The sequence below is a fragment of the Physeter macrocephalus genome, chromosome 7, assembly GCF_002837175.3.
Source record: "Physeter macrocephalus isolate SW-GA chromosome 7, ASM283717v5, whole genome shotgun sequence".
In the NCBI taxonomy this organism is placed as follows: Eukaryota; Metazoa; Chordata; class Mammalia; order Artiodactyla; family Physeteridae; genus Physeter; species Physeter macrocephalus.
In genome coordinates, this window is record NC_041220.1 from 78,192,804 (window position 1) to 78,213,066 (window position 20,263).

General features: G+C 39.0%; 1 protein-coding gene across 18 annotated transcripts in view; it reads left to right on the forward strand.

Annotated features, from left to right (window-relative positions):
• Nucleotides 1–20,263, forward strand: part of APBB2 (amyloid beta precursor protein binding family B member 2) — a 386,035-nt gene that overhangs the window by 162,372 nt on the left and 203,400 nt on the right. For all 18 annotated transcript variants that reach the window (XM_055086069.1, XM_055086072.1, XM_055086075.1 and 15 more), the window contains one exon: nt 14,577–14,645. In XM_055086069.1, the coding sequence (XP_054942044.1) occupies nt 14,627–14,645 (19 nt within the window). In that variant the 5' untranslated portion in view covers nt 14,577–14,626. The remainder of the gene's footprint in view (nt 1–14,576; nt 14,646–20,263) is intronic.

Below are 20,263 nucleotides of genomic sequence, written 5' to 3' on the forward strand. Positions count from 1 at the left end.
GAACCCGCGTCCCCTGCATCGGCAGGCGGACTCTCAACCACTGCGCCACCAGGGAAGCCCCATCCATTTTTTCCCCTCTAATCGGAGGAGTTGCTAATTGGGCATAGTCAGTAAATGTGATGCACCTATTGTTGTATTTGATTTTGGTTTTACATCTTGATTTCCCAGGGAAAGGTAACCCTGGCAAGTCGCATAAGCATTGGTTGCGTGTGGAATTTATACAGCATGCGCTATTCTGTGTCTGGCTACAAGGGGAAGATGAAGGGACTAGAAGACTGGGCTATCCCTGTCCTCAAGCCCCTTAAAAACCGTAGAAAGACAGGATGCGTATGTGGGTTCAAGGCCTGGTCCAGTCACTAGCAAAAGGTCCATGCTTTCTCTTGTCTCTCATCTGTAAAATTGGGGAGGTAATATTTGCGTCAAAGGGGTGTTGTGATGCACAGATGGGACAGCATGTCTGAATACTGAGCACTTCTCTTATCTCCCTGTTCTCATCCAATTAAAAATTTCTGGGTAGTACCTTAGGATGATCCCAGAAATACTAGAGGGAGATGGAGGAATCTAAGTATTGTGTTAAACTGCTTTATGCATGTTTATTTCATTTCTGCCTAGTAACCATGTTATTGTTATTCTTATTTTCAAGATGAGAGAACTGAAGTTCAGAGATGTTGAAAACAAAATAGCATTATCACCTGCTGCAGATATGACCTGGAGCAATTTTTCAGTATTTTGTTGCCTGTTACCTCATCTATAAAATGGGGATAATAATAGTTCCCTCCTCATAGGGTGATTATAAGGGTTGAAATGGTTAATATACATAAGTCTTGAAACAGTGCCTGGTAAATAGTCAATGTGAGAAAAGTATTAGAAATTATTGTTATTCAGACAATTTCCAAATCTCTTCTAAGCCACTCTATGGTGAAATCAGGATTGATTCATATGCATAATGTGTTGAAATGAGATGAAACTATAGTTTTTGAAATGTAGAGTGGATTTGGTTTTCATGGAGAGGGATTGGGGAAGTGATGTTAGAAGCATCAGGAAGAGTCCAAAGGAGAGAGGGGAAAGGATTTCTCTGGCAGAAAAAGAGAGCTCCAGAGATAATTAGGAGGCAGGTCAGAAGGAAAGCTCTGTGTTGCTTTTGTTATGCGACGGGAGAGAAGCCATTTCCTGATTGCTTGGTTATGACACTCACCTTCTCCTGGAACCGGTAGGTGAGGGATCAATAAACTCTGTAAATGGGCTCTTTGGAGTCCCTGCTGCACCAGCTTCCTCTTTCTTTCCACTTCCTGGAAGAGGCAGTAGAGTAGAATATTAAACTAAGGATCCTGCAATCAGTAGACCAGGTTTGGAGCCTGAGCCCTGCCGCTTATTAGCTGCCTGATGTTTTGCAAGTTTCTTAACCTCCATATAGCTCCGTGTCCTGCTTGTGAAAGGAGGAGAATAATGGTGCCCACCTCCTAGGGCTTGTAAGATCTGAGAAAGACTGTACACACTGTGTATGTTTAGCTCAGAGGAAGCCTTCAACAATTGTTAGGTACCCAGGGCTTAATATTATCCCCGGAGCTTTGGTTAGAAATTCGGGCTCAGTGGGCAAGCCATATGTGGTGACATTTGGGGGGCATAGCCTGTTCTGGTTGAATGCCAGCCAAAACCATAAAAGACCCTTGGCTCTTATCACTGTCTCAGTCAAGGATCTGGCATGGAATCTTGAGTCGCTTTTGAGGTATACGTTTATCTGCCTCTCCTTCCCCTCAGAAAAGTGTCTTAGAGATTAGAGGAGAAGAGAAGTGGACATTGTTTCTTCTTCTGCTGGGTTCAGAATACCTGGACCCTCATTTCCCTTCCTCTGATTTTTAATTCACAACATTACTGCACAGTGGGACTTTTATATTTAGCAATTGAAGCACAATTTCATTATAAACTAATAATTTTGCACTTGTAGTCTTTGTCATGTGGAGATTTTTCTCATTACCTGCTTTGTTCTCACTACCGAGATAGGATAGGGGAATGAATAATGGGTTTCTCTAAGAAATATTAACAGGTGACAAAGTGAACTAGATTCCTCAGAGTCACAAGTCAAGAAGTCAAATCCCATGTGCCCTGACTCCGTATTCCAGTACTCTTTCCACGAGGCCATGGTTCCCCCAGCCTTCCGTCTTGCCTCTGTTAATAGGGTCTGCCGGGTGTTCCATGCTGTCTACCCTTGGAACGGCTTCGCTTTCTGATGTAGGCATTACCAAATGACCTGTGTCAGCCCTGTGGGGAAACTTGAAATCCTTTCTTCAAAAACTCACGCATTCTAGTTCAGATGAAATCATTTTCCTTGGCCAATTTAACAAGATCCCTGCTCTTTCGTTTCCTTTAATTATCTTGTTAAAAAAAAAAAAAAAAGAACTGGAGAAGACCATTGCTTTATGAGGCAGTTCATCTCTTATGTTTTCTCTGAGAGGTGTATTAAAGCCCACTTAAGCAAATTAAGGCTTCATCTCATTCTTGTTTGCGATTGTTCTGTTTGGTGCTTTGCTATCACTGCCGTTGGCATTTCTCAGGTGTGTATTTGGAATGTCTTGGAGTATAGATTTATGAAAAGATGTTATCTTTGTTCCATGAATTGCAGGCGCTGTGAGCCATTTCCATATAGTGCCAGACTGTCACAACAGGGTTCTTTGCTTTTTTAATCTCTTCCTCTCACCATGAGAAGTCCTATTAACATGTTTTCTGAGCTGCGGAGTAAAATCTGTCAAATACAGCATGGAAAGCAGTTGGGTGGTAGCTGTCTTCCTTTTCACAAACTCTAAACTAGTCTTCCTTAGTAAAACTTAGCCTTATCACCATTTACCCCAGAGCCTTCATTTATGAATAGGAGACATATGCAGTGCAGATAGGGGAATGGGATGGGTTGCTTGCTACTTCTTTACCTATTTATTTTAAAAGATATATGGCATGTGTGTATATATATCTTCATGTACACACTTTATTTCTTTCAACTTGAAAATAACTCTTTTGCTCTGAATATGAAAACACTTCATACTCATTATTAAAAAATTTACACAAATCAACATATGAAACATTAGAAGACACTTTTCTAAATCCTACCGCACAGAGATTACTGCTGTTAACATTTTGATGAACTTGTCTATTCATTCCTTTATGAACTATTTATTAACTTTGCCAGTGTTCTGCACCTACATGAAACTTTATAAAAGTACAGAAAACTAATAAGATTAAACCCCAGACAGACTTAGTATTAAGAAGAAAAAAAGGGAACACAGTTATATCCTTATAGGCAATGAAAACATGCCAAAAAATATGCTTAAAATAAAAAACTAATATATTATTTCAAAAGAAAAAGAGATAATTAAAAATTATCCAAGACATGAAAGAACCAGCATAATCTGAATTAGAAAAATCTCAGACAAGATGACAGAGCTCAAAGAATTAGAAATTTTTAAAAAATCACTTTAGAAATAAATTCTTAGATGGAACACAAAATCAGATAAATACCACAAATACTGCCCTAAGAGAAATTAAGGGTGAAAAGGAGGAAGAAGTTAAAAATTGAAAGGAAATGAAGAAAGAAATAAAATGTGGGAAAAGGTGACAGATATTAAAAATAGGAAAAGAAGATCGAACATACCATAATAGGAAAAGCAAACCAAAGCAAGGGAACAGTACAAATACTATATATTTCAGGAAAATTTTCCTGAGAAAAAGATTTTAAACGACATTTTTAAAGGGCAAATCATGTATTTTAGGATATCAGCCTAGAACAATCAATGCCAAGATGTTTTAGTAAAATTACTGGATTAAAAAGGAGAAAAAGCAAAGTCCTTTGGGCATCTAGAAAAAAAGAGAGAAACAGCTGCAAAATAATTAGATTGTTCTCAGACTTTTTTTTTTGTTTTTTTTTTTTGCGGTACGCGGGCCTCTCACTGTTGTGGCCTCTCCCACTGCGGAGCACAGGCTCCGGACGTGCAAGCTCAGCGGCCATGGCTCACAGGCCCAGCCTCTCCGCGGCATGTGGGATCCTCCCGGACCGGGGCATGAACCCATGTCCCCCTGCATCGGCAGGCGGACTCTCAACCGCTGCGCCACCAGGGAAGCCCAGTCCTCAAACTTTTTGAAGAAACCTTTTATATCTGAAGAAAATGGGATAACATATTTAAGGTCCTCTAAGAGAAGAAAATATGAGCCTGTACTTTTTATGTCTAGCAGTATTGACTTGCAGATGTGAAGAACACCAACATTGCATTCACATGCAAGAAGTGAAAGGAGGAAATACTGTTCCCATGAACTCTTTTTAAGGAATCTCCTAAAGTGTGAGCTTTAAACAATGAAAGTAACTGGAGAGATACAAGATGAGCCCGGACATCTCAAGATAATAGCTAGCAAGGTTGTTGTCAAAGATTATTAGGACCATGTCAAAAGGACTCAGGAGCCAACTTGAAGAGGCTTCTACTGACATGGGGCAATTAGAGCTTCAAAAATAAGAATTCCAGGGCTTCCCTGGTGGCGCAGTGGTTGAGAGTCCGCCTGCAAAAAAAGAATTCCAAGTATGTTTAAATCTGTGAGGGTTGATGATAAGAAAAACAAATTATTGGTTACCTGAGGTTAGTGGATCACCAATTCATTGTCTTAGAAGTGGTCAAGAAAGAACCAAGTATTTACCCTGCTTTTCTTATATGAACAGATCACTGGATAACCATGTAGTAGATGAAGGGAGGCCCTTCCTAAATTTTTTTCCACCCAATAAATGAAAATGGAATGAGAGAATTAGACTATCATTATTTTGCAACCCCCGTTGATTTAATGGATCCGGGCTTGAGCAACAATGGCATCTGACATTAGAAACCCAAGAAAACCAGATATCGTGTGCCTCCTGATGAAAGATCATACAACCAAATGGATTGAATCTCAGTGTTTTTCAAGCCTCCTAACCCAGCTGCCAATTTGCAGGAAATTCGGAGGGTGGAGGAACATGTTAACCTGCACCATGAATATGTAGTCAGCAGAATTCATGCTGTGGAAACTCCATAGTTCAAGTGGTCCAGATTCTCTAAGGAATAAATTGTAAGATAAAGAGAAGGATAATGGGGGAGGTAGAGTAAACATAACTTAAAATACATGTCACATTTTTTAAAAAATGGATAAGAATTAACTGTGTTGACCAGAGTTGTAACCTTGGGTAATGATATCATAAAGAAACACAAGGAAGTGAATATGATAAGTTCAAGATAGTTTGTTTACTTTTAGAGGAAAGGAAGAAATTCATGGAGGGCATTTTGAGTTGGCTAGAAAAGTCTGTTCCTTGATCTGGGTGGTAGTTATAAGAGTGGTTTGTTTATAATAATTAATAAACTGTTTTGTGTGATTTTCTAAATCTGTTTTATTTTACCATAAAAATAGTTTTAAAAATTTATGAAAGAATGACACTATACATGCTGCCTTTGTTCCAAGTTTTAATTTTGAAACACACAGAAAAGTTGCCAGCACTGGGTATGAAATGCCAGTATACTCATCATACTGTTTTTTTTTTTTTTGTTTGTTTTTTTGTGGTATGCGGGCCTCCCCCTGTTGTGACCTCTCCCGTTGCGGAGCACAGGCTCCGGACGCGCAGGCCCAGCGGCCATGGCTCACGAGCCCAGCCGCTCCGCGGCACGCGGGATCCTCCCAGACCGGGGCGCGAACCCGGCTCCCCTGCATCGGCAGGCGGACGCGCAACCACCGCGCCACCAGGGAAGCCCCATCATACTGTTTTATCGTTAGTTTTTCATTCAGTTTAGTAGAGATCTTTCTATATAACTAAATATAGAAATATCCTCACTTTTAAATAAATGATGCATAGTATTCCATTGTATAAATTAAATCAGTCTTCTATTGTTGGACATTTAACTTGTTCCTGGTAGAAATAAAGGTGCTTATATGTCCTTATGACAAATTCCTAAAATTTGCTGTCATGGAATATTCTGATGTGCAACATGTAAATGGTTGTGTATTGTGAATGAACAACTGTAGAAACCAAAGATGCAGCCTATATTGATCAAGACAGTGCTATGTAACTGAGGGAGGGCATAAATCTCCAAGAAAAAACTTGATTCCCTGAAGCAGGGTCCTCACATAGCATCACACCTCCCCTGGATCAATTCAGGTTTAATCCCAATGGCTCTTCTATTGTCTCATTTTGGTTGTTGTGGGTATAGTTAGTGTTATCATTTGTCTGTTGCCACAGTAGTGCTATGCAGTGAACCACCCCAAAATTTAGTGGCTTAAACAGTAGCCATTAGTTTCTACAGAATGGATGAGTCATTTTTACAGCCTTTGCTAGGTTCACTCATGTGCTTTCAGTCAGCTGCCGGTATAGTTGCAGATCTCTGCAGGGCTCTCCCACATGTCTGATGGTCGGCTGGCTTAGGCTGATCTCAGTGGCCTTGGACAAGAGGACTCAGCTATGCTACCCAAGTCTCCAGCATCCTTTCAACAGGCCAGCCTGGGTGTGTTCCCGTGGTGGTGGTACAGATCATATCTTTCTCAGGGGGCTGGAAATGGGCTTTGCTTTGCCAGCTTCTGTGCCATCCCACTTGCTAACCTTCAACTAACCCAAGCAAGTGACATAGCAAGGCCAGTCAGAAGGGACTGCAAAGCGACAGAGCAGACAGCGAGGATACAGAGAAGTTGTTGTTTGAGGCCATTAATGCAGTTCATCCTCCACAGCTATCCAGCAGCAAAGTTTAAGTTGGCACTTCTTTTTAAAATTAATTAATTAATTTATTTATTTTTGGCTGCGGTGGGTCTTTGTTGCTGCACAGGGGCTTTCTTTAGTTGAGGTGCGCAGGGGCTACTCTTCGTTGCAGTGTGCGGGCTTCTCATTGCGGTGGCTTCTCTTGTTGCGGAGCACGGGCTGTAGGCACGTGGGCTCAGTAGTTGTGGCTCGTGGACTCTAGAGCACAGTTAGTAGTTGTGGCGCACGGGCTTAGTTGCTCCACGGCATGTGGGATCTTCCCAGACGAGAACTCGAACCCGTGTCCCCTGTATTGGCAGGAGGATTCTTAACCACTGCGCCACCAGGTAAGTCCTAAGTTGGCACTTCTTAGAAGCATTAAACATTGCTGTTATTTCTAAACTGCAGATGTTATACCTTTGAAACATGAAAAATGGGGATCAAGTATGTTTGTGGGGGGAGCATAAAAATTTTCTTGTTAAGAGTTATAAAGGTAATTTGTAAATGGAAAAACCTACATTTATTGTTTTGTCTTGAAAATATTTCTTTTCTAGTTGTTGATGTTTTCCCCTGGGATATAGTTCCGGAAACATGGTTTTTCCTGTGTTTATTTTTCTTTGTTCTTGGAGTTGGTTTTGAAATCTGGCTTTGAGAACATTGACTCAAGTAAGATAAAAAGCTAAAATCACAAATCAACCTCTTTAAGTGCTTTTGCTTCAGATATAGATATTAGCGATAGGATTAGTCCCTGTACCTTTATTGCTGCAGTTTTTTCCCTCTATTTTAAGTTGTAGAAGTGGTAAATTTAGGCTGTTCCAGAACAGTGATTCTTAACAGCAGATATGCAGCACCCAGGTATGCAGATGGCAAAAAATTGTACTAGTAATTATATGTCAAATTTTAAAAAGTCAAGTTTATTCCCATAGTGTGCAATATTATATGTCACACCTCTCTTCTCCATGGAAAAAAACAAAAGAAATAAAAATTTGCATATACATATACTTATGAAATACTCTTTATTGTGTATGCATCATAAAATTGCACACACTTTAATTGTTTAATGGAAACTGTGTGTTGTGCTAAGGCAATTTAAAGGATTTTTCAAAGTAAGTTTGACTGTTGTCAAGTTTTGCCTCATTTTCTGACTTTAGAACCCACCTGCAGAGTGAGATACAATTTTACACACTTGTTCTTTTTTTTTTTTTTTTTTAAATGATGGTCTGAACACAGGCTTATGTATTTATTTAGTTTTTGGTTGTGCTGGGTCTTCGTTGCTGTGCGCAGGCTTTCTCTAGTTGCGGCGAACGGGGGCTACTCTTGGTTGCAGTGTGTGGGCTTCTCATTGCGGTGGCTTCTCTTGTTGCAGAGCACGGGCTGTAGAGGGCAGGCTTCAGTAGTTGTGGCTCGCGGGCTCTAGAGCGCAGGCTCAGTAGTTGTGGTGCACGGGCTTAGTTGCTCCGCGGCATGTGGGATCTTCCCAGACCAGGGCTCGAACCCATGTCCCCTGCATTGGCAGGCAGATTCTTAGCCACTGCACCACCAGGGAAGCCCCACCCAATATTCTTAAGCTGGGAAGAGGACAAGCAGCCTCAGAATTGTGAAGATCACAAAGTGTCTAAAAAGTAACTGTTTAGACCTACTGTGGGCCCAACACCAGGCTAAGATAGATGAGCTGGGGAGGGTCCATAAACTCAGAAATTTGTTAGGACACACTTAACGTGGTTCATTTCCCCAGATAGTTTTCCCAGGTTAAAAACCAATGAGAAAAGAGGGCTCTCTAAAAATAAGTTCTAGAATCAGCTGGGTATTAGGTTCTCAGTGGCTGAAAGAACTTTATTCTGGAGGCCTTTGGATTGGGAGTGATTGTGAACAGAGCAGTGTTTATCTGGCATTGTGGAGCTGGGATGGATCTGGGGGGAGGTGTCAGGAGGAATTAGACTGAGACCATGATAGGAATTATGGAACCAGGTGAAGTACTAAGGGTCTAAAGAGGCGGTGCACAGGACAGAGAGTGAAGTAAATTGAGAAGAATTTATCAGATTTTTTTTTAAACTGTATTTGGGGAAGAGAGAGGTAAAGTGAAATTCTTTGTCTTATTTTTATTTTATATCTTTTGTTTCTCTGGCATCCTTTAAAAGTACATAGGAAGTTCTCATCACAAGATAAAAAAAGTTTTGTAACTGTGTATGGTGATGGATGTTAACTGGACTTAGTGTGGTGATCATTTTGCAATATATAAAAATATCAAATCACTATGTTCTACACCTGAAAAGATAATTTTATGTCAATTGTACCTCAGTTTAAAAGAATAAAAATAAGTAAGGCAGTCCTCCTTTCAAGGTATTTACCCTCTGTTGGGAAAAAAGATAAAAATAAAAATTTAATGTTGTGCGTTAAGCGTAATAATAGAAGTATGGAGAAGGTTTAGTGGTGGGATAATAGTGATTAAACAAGTAGGTAATTCAGAGAACATTTTATCAAGGATGCAGTACTTGAGCTGGATCTGAATGGATGAACACTTGTGAGTTTTCGTTTATTTTTGGAAAAAAAGGAGTTACACACAACTTTAGCTTACTGAGGAGTAATTTCTCATCCTTATAGCCAAAGGATCAGGCAGTGAGAGCAGGAGAAGACACCAGGTTTGCACAGGGTTGCTGAAAGCTGGCTGTGAACCTCCATGGTGGTGGTGGGCAGCGCTCATCCTGCACACTGCTCTCTCTTCCTTCAGACCGGGAGTGGTAACTTGCTCTTACTGGTCCTGGGCTCTGCATTATCTCTTGTCGTTTTCCTACTCTGTCCGCTGTTTTTTTTTTAAATAGTCCTTTAATTAGACCCTCCTCAAATATTCAATTTGAATGTGTCATCTATTTCCTGTTTGATGCCTGTTGGGTACAGTGTATAATTACATATTGAAAAAAGGTAAAATACACAATAAAAATAAGGGAAAAATTCTTTTTATTCTAAATTACAAACACAATATCACAAATATAAAGACCAGTCAGTTACTAAGGCAAATGGAGCACATAAGGGCCTGATTATAGTGAGATAGTTTACTGTAGCTTTCTTGGTCTGGGCGTATCATAGTGACAAAAATAAAGGCATTGAGGATTGTAGTGTTATCATATAAAACATTTAACTAATATATATGTATATAATTTTGAATTTTTATATTTATGTCCAATGGGGAGGAAAAGTACATAGCATCTTTTTTTTTTTTTTTTCTTGCGGTACGCGGGCCTCTCACTGCTGTGGCCTCTCCCGTTGCGGAGCACAGGCTCCAGACGCGCAGGCTCAGCGGCCCTGGCTCACGGGCCCAGCCGCTCCGCGGCATGTGGGATCTTCCCGGACCGGGGCACGAACCCGTGTCCCCTGCATCGGCAGGCGGACTCTCAACCATTGCGCCACCAGGGAAGCCCATACATAGCATCTTATACTGAACCAAAATACAAGTGGGCATTCAATTTACTTGTTCACTTCTTTATTTGTTTACTAGTGCTTTTGTGATTTCTGCTTAGGCTGCTCCTCTGTGGTCATGTCGGACATTTATTGAGCTCCAATGGCATTGTCACAGGACACGTAAGCATTATGGATTTTCCTAAATGCGACACATAAAAACACTGCTGGAAGGGAAACCTATTGCTAGATTGATTCATTTAATTTCATTGTTTGTTTTGAAATCACGATTATATCTTTTTTTTTTTGGCCACGCCCCTAGGCTTGTGGGATCTTAGTTTCCCGACCAGGGATTGAACCCAGGCCCCGGGAGTGAAAGCGCAGAGTCCTAGCCACTGGACCACCAGGGAATTCCCACAAGTATATTCTTAACGTGGAGCTTGTGGTGGCCTACCCTGGGTCTTGGGTATCTTGGCAACTCAGTATGTGATTTTTATAGAAACAAAGGCACTTGCTGTGAAAGCTGGTATACCTCCTCTAACTTACAGCTGAGGGAGCATTTGCTTTGCTTTTTCTGGGAAAAGAAGATAGTATTTTGAGTAGGGTAAAGTTTCAGAATCCACCTACATTCCCTAGGTCAGTACTTCTCCAATAGAACTATAATTCAAGCCACATATGTAAGTTGAAATTTTCTAGTACCCACATTTTAAGAAATGGGTGAAATTAATTTTAACAATGCATCTTATTTAACTCATTATATTCAAAATGTTATCATTTCAACATGTAATCAATGTTTTAAAATTATTGAGATATTTTACATTTATTTTCATGCAAAGGATCCAAAATCAGCATGTTTTAACACTCAACTCAGATGTAGAATTTTCACTGGAAATACTTGATCATAAAGTTTAGAGTTGGAAGTAGATTTACCTACCCAAGAAGTCCCAAACTTATTTAAAATGTTTCCCCCAAAGAGTCAAGCATCAGTTTATAAATTTATATTTAAATTAATGACAATGGGCCCTTGAGCAATACTGGGATTGCTCAGGGATTAAGCATTCCCTCCACATCCCAGGATTCAACCAACCACAGATCATGTAGGACGACAGTATTCACTATTGAAAAATAAATGGGTGTAAGTGGATCAGCTCAATTCAAACCTGCATTGTTTAAGGGTCAACTGCATACTTAAATAAAATTAAAAATTCACTCCCAAGTGTTAGTAGCTCCATGTTGCTCTTAGTGGCTACCTGCTATAGAATATTCTTAAAACCATACTTGAGTGCCTTTATACTTTCTCAGGTTATTATTTATGTAGAATTAATGCATGCTGCAAAGTCCTCGGAAACTGTGTTACTACATTACATTTATTCATCAAGGATATAAGCACCTGGGGAATAATAGTTCTGCATTTTGTGCTTCATCTCCAGGGCTAGGGAGTGCCTTGCATAGCGTTTAGGTGTTTAATAACTTTATCCTGCTAAATCCTGTTTAGTCTGCAAATTGCAACATAAATTTAACTTTCTCAGGGGAATGTTTCCTGACTCTCCAGGCTCTGTATATCACCTGTTCCTTCATTACATTTTCTCATAGAACTGAATTCTTTTCCTCTAGAACATATATACTTACACACTGATTTGATTAATTTTCTGATTAATATCTATCTCCCCAACTAGTCTATAAGTTCCAAAAGAGGGAAGAATGTGTTTTTGTTCATTAAAGTGCTTTGTGCTCCTAGCATAATTCATGGCACATATGGATTAAATATTGGTCAGATGATAATACTAGCACAGGGCCTTTTTAAAAATGAAGTGATTAGCAGAATGTCCAGTTCTTAACTTTATAGAAATCAGTTTGTTTTGTGTTGGGGAAAAAGGAATATTTTAAGTATAATACAAACTAAGATATGCAAATTTTTAATTTTTGTTCAAGCCTTTTCAAAATACTCCTGTAAAGCCTTTTCTTAGCTTTCTTTCTACTTTATTGGTATTCATTTTCTTGATAGCTATCACCTCATGTCTGCTATGCTTATAACTGAAGGTATACTGAAGACAAAAACTGAAAGGATAAGTGAATTGTGAAATACTTTTAAGGAGTTGAGAAAGATATAGGGCAGAAGCAAAGGTGCATAGAGGAAACATCTCTTGCTGTTTCAGGACGGTTTAAATTAAGCCCGCCCTTTTAATTATACCAAAGTAATGAGCCTTACCCACAATATGTGAAAATATAATTTAAAAATGTATGGTGGACCAGTAGACAAGGTTGTCAGGTCATTATCTAAATCATAAGTTGGAAGTAATGCCCATTAAAGGTTACTAGTTTGGAAAGGTTAGATTAGAATTTAGTCTTTGCAAATATAAAGTTTCTCAACTTGAATAATGCTTTAGAAAACCACTAACATTTAACTTTTTTTTAACATTTCTGTATAGTAAGCATACAGAAATGTACACATAAGGCTACCTCTTGATGAATTTTCACATCCAGATCAAGAAGTATATTACCATCACAACATCCCAGAGGCTACTTTCTTGCTTCTTCCCCTTTCCTGCCCTCCAGGGCAAACTATCTTGATGTAATAGATAGGTTTTTCCTGTTTTTGTACTTTATATAAATGGAATCATACAGTATCCACATTTGAATTAATATAGCAGTTTGTTATTCTAAGTGACATTCCTGATAGCAACTCATTGAAAACAAAGTCTGTTTTCAGTTTTCCTTGTTATGTGTCTAATGTGGTAAACTGGCAGTTTACCAGTGTATCTAGTTCTTTATTATTCCTTTAAGACATTTTCTATGTAAATGCAAGTGTGTGTGTGTATATGCGTACACACACATATATATGTATATGCTTTTAAAAATTTTACTCAAATTCGATCATGCATATTATTTACCTTTGTGATGTGTCTTAAGTCCCCTTTTGTATCAGGTCATGTAGATTCGATTCATTTTTTTGTAATGGCAGCACAGTACCCTATTGTATGGCTGCATCATAGTTTAATGAAGCACTTACCCACTGCTGAACAGCTAGGTTGTTACTGATCTTTTGCTTTTAGAACAGTAGAGTCTATGTAAGTTTATTTGTAAAATAAATTCTTAGGAAAGGAATTGCTGAGCAGTAGGGTCCATGCATTTTAAATTTGCTCATATATTTCTAAATGGCCCTCCAAAGAGTTTTACCAGTTTTTACTCCCACCAGCAAGATTTGGAAATTCCTTTTTCCAGTGTCCTTGCCTTAGATTATGTGTTATCAAGCTTATTAATCTTTGCAGTTAGCTACAGGAAATCTAGTAAGTTATTGTTATTTAAATTTGCATTTTCTTCAGTTTTGAGTGAGGTTAGTTGTTAGGACTTGTTTCTGTCCTTTGCTCATTTTCCTACAGACTTGTTTATATTTTTCTTAATTTCAAAGAGCTCATTCTATATAAAAGGAGTTTACCTTTTTATGTCATCTATGGTGTGAACTTTTTTTTTTAATTGAAGTATAGTTGATTTACAACGTTGAGTTTCAGGTGTACAGAAAATTGATTCAGTTATATATATGTGTATATATATATATATATATATATTCTCTTTCAGATTCTATTCCATTATAGGTTATTTCAAGATATTGAATATAGTTCCCTGTGCTATAGTAGGTCCTGTTGGTTATCTGTGGGGTTTTTTTGGATTTTTTTTGTGGTATGCGGGCCTCTCACTGTTGTGGCCTCTCCCGTTGCGGAGTACAGGCTCCGGACGCACAGGCTCAGCGGCCATGGCTTATGGGGCTCCGGACGCACAGGCTCAGCGGCCATGGCTTATGGGCCCAGCCGCTCCGCGGCATGTGGGATCTTCCCAGACCAGGGCACGAACCCGTGTCCCCTGCATCGGCAGGCAAATTCTCAACCACTGCGCCACCAGGGAAGCCCGGTTATTTGTTTTATATATAGTAGTGTGTATCTGTTCCCAAACTCCTAATTTATCTTTCCTCCCACCTTCCCACTTTGGTAACCGTGTTTGTTTTCCATGTCGGTGAGTCTGATTCTGTTTTGTAAATGAGCTCATTTGTAATGAATTTTTTTTCAGTTTGTTTTTTGTCTTTGTTGTGTTTATAGCCTTTTTTCCCCCTTAACAGAAGGTTTAAATTTTTATGTGGTGAAATTTACCAGTTTTTTTCTTTACTGGCTTCTGAATTGTGTGTTCTTAATGAGAAAAAGCATTGGAAACTTGAGATCCATAGATAGATAACTTAAACTTGGCATGGAAAAAATCTCAAGAAATGTCTGTGGGAAATGTGGTTAAGCAGGAATTCAAATTTCAGTTAAAAGTGGTTTGGCCAACTATAAGTAAACCAAATTTAGACACTATCTGCCAAGATTTGCTTAATATTTTTAACAGCTTTTAAAAGAATTTTCAATGCTATGCTTTTTTCCTTTCATGCTTTGTTATATGGGGTTTTAATTTCTCAAATGATCCCTCTTTTCAGATTTCAGATTATAACCTATTTCCTGCACCATTGCTGACGTCCAGTGACCCATGTCAGAAGTACTTCCAGGTCAGATATACTTTCACATGTTTCAGTGCAGCATACTAGTTGACTATTAAAACTTTAACAAATATATAAGATAATTGTTTTGATGTTAAACTTATGATTTACTATAATAACATGTTTTGGCTTTTTTATTGTTTTTCACTAATGTACTAGAAAGGTGGATCTTTAAAATAAGATAGAAGAAGTAATTGAACTTAACTGCATGCATGTATTAATTGCATGACTCTACTAATATCATAATGTGAAAACATTTTAGTTGACTATAACAGAAAACTAAATCTCTGTCACATTTTGCCATGTAGGATTGCATGTTATAGCCTGTGAACTGTTAAATTTGAACAAAGGAGGCATTGGTGGTGAGTCTGCATAAACAGCATCTTAGGCATTGCGGGGTTTGTCTAGAATAGAGCTCCCAATTCAGAATTCTCCCTGGATCTAATGCTGATTAATTGCAGGCCTTAATAAGAAAACCAACTTAATTTCATTGTATTCCCCTTTCTCTGTGTCGTGATGGATGCTAGTCTGCATACAACGTGGTGTGGGATTTAATTCTTAGCCTCATAGTAATATAATAAGAAAAAAGCACTTGCAATGACATTTTGAATTAAACATAATATAGGACTGTAAGTGGCAAATAGATCTAGGTAGATTCTATATTTGTTAGGGCACATACCACTACACAAATTCTGAGTTTCTAAATAAGTAAATTTAAACCATGGACAAATAGATGTTAATGTCCCTAAATTCTAAAATTAAAATCAGTAAGTATGTCCAAGTCTTCTTCTCCTTTATATAACACTGCATGTTATATCTCAACAGAGAACTAAAATTAAAACATAATAAAGTAAACACTAAGCTAAGTAGAGGCAGTTGAGTGACCGGAAATAGCCTTTTATTAAAGACAGCTGAAAACAATGTGACCAACCTAAATTCACACAGGAAAATTAGGAACTTAGAGGCAATTCTTAGAAGCTGGTTTAGGGGCAGGGAGTAGATTTTCATTGTAAATCCATATTTGAATAAGTATATTAATTTTGCAAAATCAAAGCAAATATATGTGTCCTTTGACGAATACATTTTAAGTGTTGAGAAGAATTCCTTCTAGGAATTCTTTAGCATTTAAAGTCTTTTATTACATTGCAAAATAGACTCAGCATGGAAACATAAGAATAAAGCTGGCAAACATGTCAACGATGTGTTTTCCTCTAAATAGAGGCGAACTAATCAAATAACTTATAGAAATTTCTTATTGTCTCTCTATTTTGTTATACCAGTTACTCACTTTAACTGTTGTTACTCAAATTGCTTTATTCATTGGTAGTTATATAAGAGATAATGAAACCGTTATCCAGCGTGGTTTTTAATAACAGCTACTACTATCATGCATTGGTATAGGATGTAACACATTTTACAAGGAAAACGGTATTTTTATTTCAGTAGAGTATTATTCCAGCCGTTTTTTACCTGAAAATCCAATGGCAGCTAGTGAAGTAGAGTATGGACCAATAAGTGGGATAAGGTTTGCTTTCAAGCCGGTTTTCAACTCTTAGGAGCTGTGACTACAAAGAGCCTTTAAAAAAACAAACATGCCATAATGTATACCCTTATATATCTTGGAAGATTCCTGTTGAACCTTCGAGATTCAACACAGGAGTCCCTTCCAAGTAGGTCTCAGCCTGTGATATAGTAATTACCCTATTTCAAGGGTACTGCCATTGTTTAATGTTTTTTTTTTTTTTTCTCTTTTAGAATTGACTTGAGGCCAGCCTATCAGTTTTTGAAGAAAATCTATGTTGTTACTTTAGCTTACCTACTTTTCCTCACCTAAACCAGCTTGATCACTGACTATGTTAATCAAACTTGGCCATAAAACTCTAGAGCTATATTTAAAAAATACAGTTGTCTTCAGAAGACATCATTTAAAAGAAGATGAAATGATGAAAACAGCTTAGAAATTGAGCAAAGAAAATATCCTTGGGATAAGCATATAATATCCCATAGTGAACTACATCTGCTGGGTGTGATGTTGGAATACCAGGTTATTTTCCCACCTGGAGTGCCTTTCTCTTCCTTGTCCACTGGTGGGCCCTAACCCTAACCGTATCCTTCAAGACCCAGCTCAGCTGTTCCTTTTGTGGGAGTCTTCCTTGAACCTCTGTCCTCATCCTTAAATACCTTCTCATAAGACCCTGTGCCTACTTTAGCCATTGGGAGTTTTGTTAATAACGTATCCTTGTCTCTGCCCTGTCTGAGTTTCTTGAAGAAAAGTGTTTGGTACATCTTTCTTGACTTTCCTCAGATCCACGTGGGATGTTAAGAACAGTGAGCCCTCGGGCAGTTTAGCTGAATGGGGCATGGGAAACCCCTTAGGTGGGGCAGACCTAGCGGGTGAAATCACCTCTCTATCTGAGAGCCTGGGGAAGTTGTCCTGTGAACCAGCTGTGTGAAGTTGTCCTCCTGGTTTAAAAACTTCTAAGGTTCTAATCCTGTGATCTCTCTGACCCAGGGACCCAAGCTGCCTCCTCATAACCTTTGCCTCCTTTGTTCATAGAGAAGTTCTTATCATTTTTGTCACATTGAGAGTTTACTTTCATGAGTAATTTCAGGAAACCAGCTTTATCTTGCCTCTCCTTCCTAAAAGAAAAAAAATCTGAGTTTACTTCATTTCCTTAATACTTTGAGGTCTAGTTCAAAAGGCAACATTCCTCAGGGCAGAAGTTTTGCTGTTAACTCCTCAGTGGAAATAAAGTTGTATAGCGGAAAAATAAAAAAAATGAAGAAAATGTGAAGTCTCATTTAAGAGTTGGTCAGGCATTGAGCTTCCACGGCCCATTTGTCAATTTCCAATTTAAACATGCCAAGGGAACAGAGGGAGAGCAGAGGTTATTGAAGAGAGGAGTTTCCTGTCATTACTGACAAACTTTCTTTGACAGGAGGCTGGAGGTCTCAGAAAAGAGAAGTGGGGAGGGCAGGTTTAACTTCGGGCTCCAGCATGGGTTTGTATTAGGATGTCACCTGAGTTACGGGGTTACATCTCAGGGCTGGGATCTTTGCGACTCAGGGTTTGAGGAAAGCTTTGTTAGCCATGAAATTAAAGTGACCCTGGCTTACCTAATTTTAGTTAGGCTTCCTAAAAAATACTCTGTGCATTATATTAACTACAGCTCTTTTAGTTGTTGAAAATCTATTGGCTTCAATACCCTGGAAGTCCCGGAGCCTCATGTTTCAGGCATGACTCGTTTCAGGGATTCCAGCAATGTCATTAGGGCATGTTCACTTTCTCTCTGTTTCCTGGCTCTGTCTGCCCATTTGTTAGGTCTTACGTATACAAGTGTCTCTTCATGGTGACCTCTTAAAGCTCTAGGCTTATATCTTCTAGTTCAAGAAAAAGAGAAAAGAGAGTACTTCTCTTCTGATCATTCTGGCAGAAGGCTTAGGATTGGTCATATGCTTTTCCTTGAACCAGTCACCACAGCCATGGAGATTTGCTCCTCTGATTGGCTGGGCCTAGGCCATGGACCTCATGAATAAGGGGTAGAGTCATCTCTGCCTGAAACACAGGGGCTGAATTCCTCTGTGAGACCAGATACTTTAATTTTGTCAGTTTTGTTCACTGCTGTCTCCTCAGCGGTTAGAACTGTATCTGTCGCATAGTAATGCACGAAAAAATATTTGTTGAATGAATGAATGAGCGTGGACGGAGGCTGATTCTCAAGAAAAATTGTGAAGCTTTTACCAGAAAAGAAGGAAATACATGCCAGGTCATAACAGATGTTTGTGCATCGTGCATGCAGGAGAGTGACAGCAGTAATAATATGAACTCTTAGCTCTGAACGTATTCTGAGCTCTGGCATAGGAATCGAGCCTCTTGAATTGATGTTGGATCTTTGTGAGTTATGCTCAAGACAGCATGATGAATAGATGCGGAGGTGATGGCAAAGTCATGGGTCCCATTCACCTTCGAGATATCCAGGGGGCAGAGCCACCTTTGTACTGAAGACTGGCCCTCAGGGTTATTGCATTTGCTTGCTCATTCCTCATTCATTTCGCTTATTTTGTACACTGTTGTGGTCTTGACCTTGAGAAGAGCAACTGGCATGTAATAGATGCTCAGAGAGTGTTTAGTTAATGAATGAGTGAAAAATATTTAGTTAATAAATGAGTGAACGATTAATGAACCAAACATTGAGTGCTCTTCTGTGCCAGGCTTTGTAAAAGGAACTGGAAACTCTGGAATATAAAAATGAAAGGGGAATGCAAATCAAAATTAAATCACACTGGTTTGGGTAGCTATAATCAAAAAGAGACAATAGCAAGTGTTGACAAGAATGTAGAGAAATCAAAACCTTCATGCATTGCTAGTGGGAATGTAAACTGGTACAACTGCTTTGCAGAACAGTCTGGCAGTTCCTTACAAGGTTTTATACACACTCACACACGTATACATATGGTATGTATGTCTATATATATGTGTGCACATCACAGGAGAATTATAATCAGCAGTTCCGCTCTTGGGTGTATATATCCAAGAGAATTGAAAACATATGTCCACACAAAAACTTGTACACAAATGTTCACAGCAGCATTATTCATAATAGCTAAAAAGTGTAAACAATCCAAATACCTGTTAACTGATGAACAGATAAACAAATTGTGGTAGATCCATACAGTAGAATATGATTTGATCATAAAAAGGAATGAAGTAGTGATACATACTAAAACATGGATGAACCTTAAGGATACACATAAGTGAAGGAAGCTAATCACAGAGACCACATATTGTATGAGTCTGTTTATATGAAATGTCCAGAACAGGCAAACCCATGAAGATGGAAAGTAGATTAGTGGTTTTCAGGGGCTTAGGGGAGGAAGGAATAGAGAGTGACTGCTAATGAGTACAGGATTTCCTTTTGGGGTGATAAAAATGTTCTGCAATTAGGTTGTAGTGATGAATGCACAACTCTGTGCATATGCTAAAGACCCCTGAATTATACTTTAAAAAGGTGAACTTTATGGTATGTGAATTATATCTCAATAAAACTGTCATAAAAAGTGAACAAAGCAGTCACTGCCCTCAAGGCACTTGCAGTGTTGAAGGGGAGAGAGATCTCTCAGTTGATATTATCGTATAGTATAGAAGTGCTGATGTGAACTGCATGCCACACACCTAGCACAGAGGATTATGTTCAGGAGTCAGAGAAGACCTAAAGCAGGACATGTGAGCTGGGTTTTGAAGGATTTATAGGAGTTTTCAGGCAGGAAATAGGGCAGGGGTAAAGCAGATGAGGGCAAAGGACCTTCCCAGGAAGAGGAAACAGATTCTATGTCCAGAGGCAAAGAGTTGTGAAGAGGCTTAGCATCCTCAGAAAAGTTCACTGTTGCTGTCATGTAGGGACCACGGCGGGAGGGGGAGGTGCAGTGACAGGAGGAGATGTGACGGGAAGGGTAGATTTTAGGCTAGCAGAGGAGAATTGGAAGTGCCTTGTATACTGAGCTGAATTTGGACAACAGGGAGCCAGTAGAAATTTTTAAACTGAGAATCGCACGGTCCATTTGTTTTTAGAATTACAGAGGACGAACTGTGTCAGGGTAGACTGGAGTTTGAGAGACTGTTGTGCTTG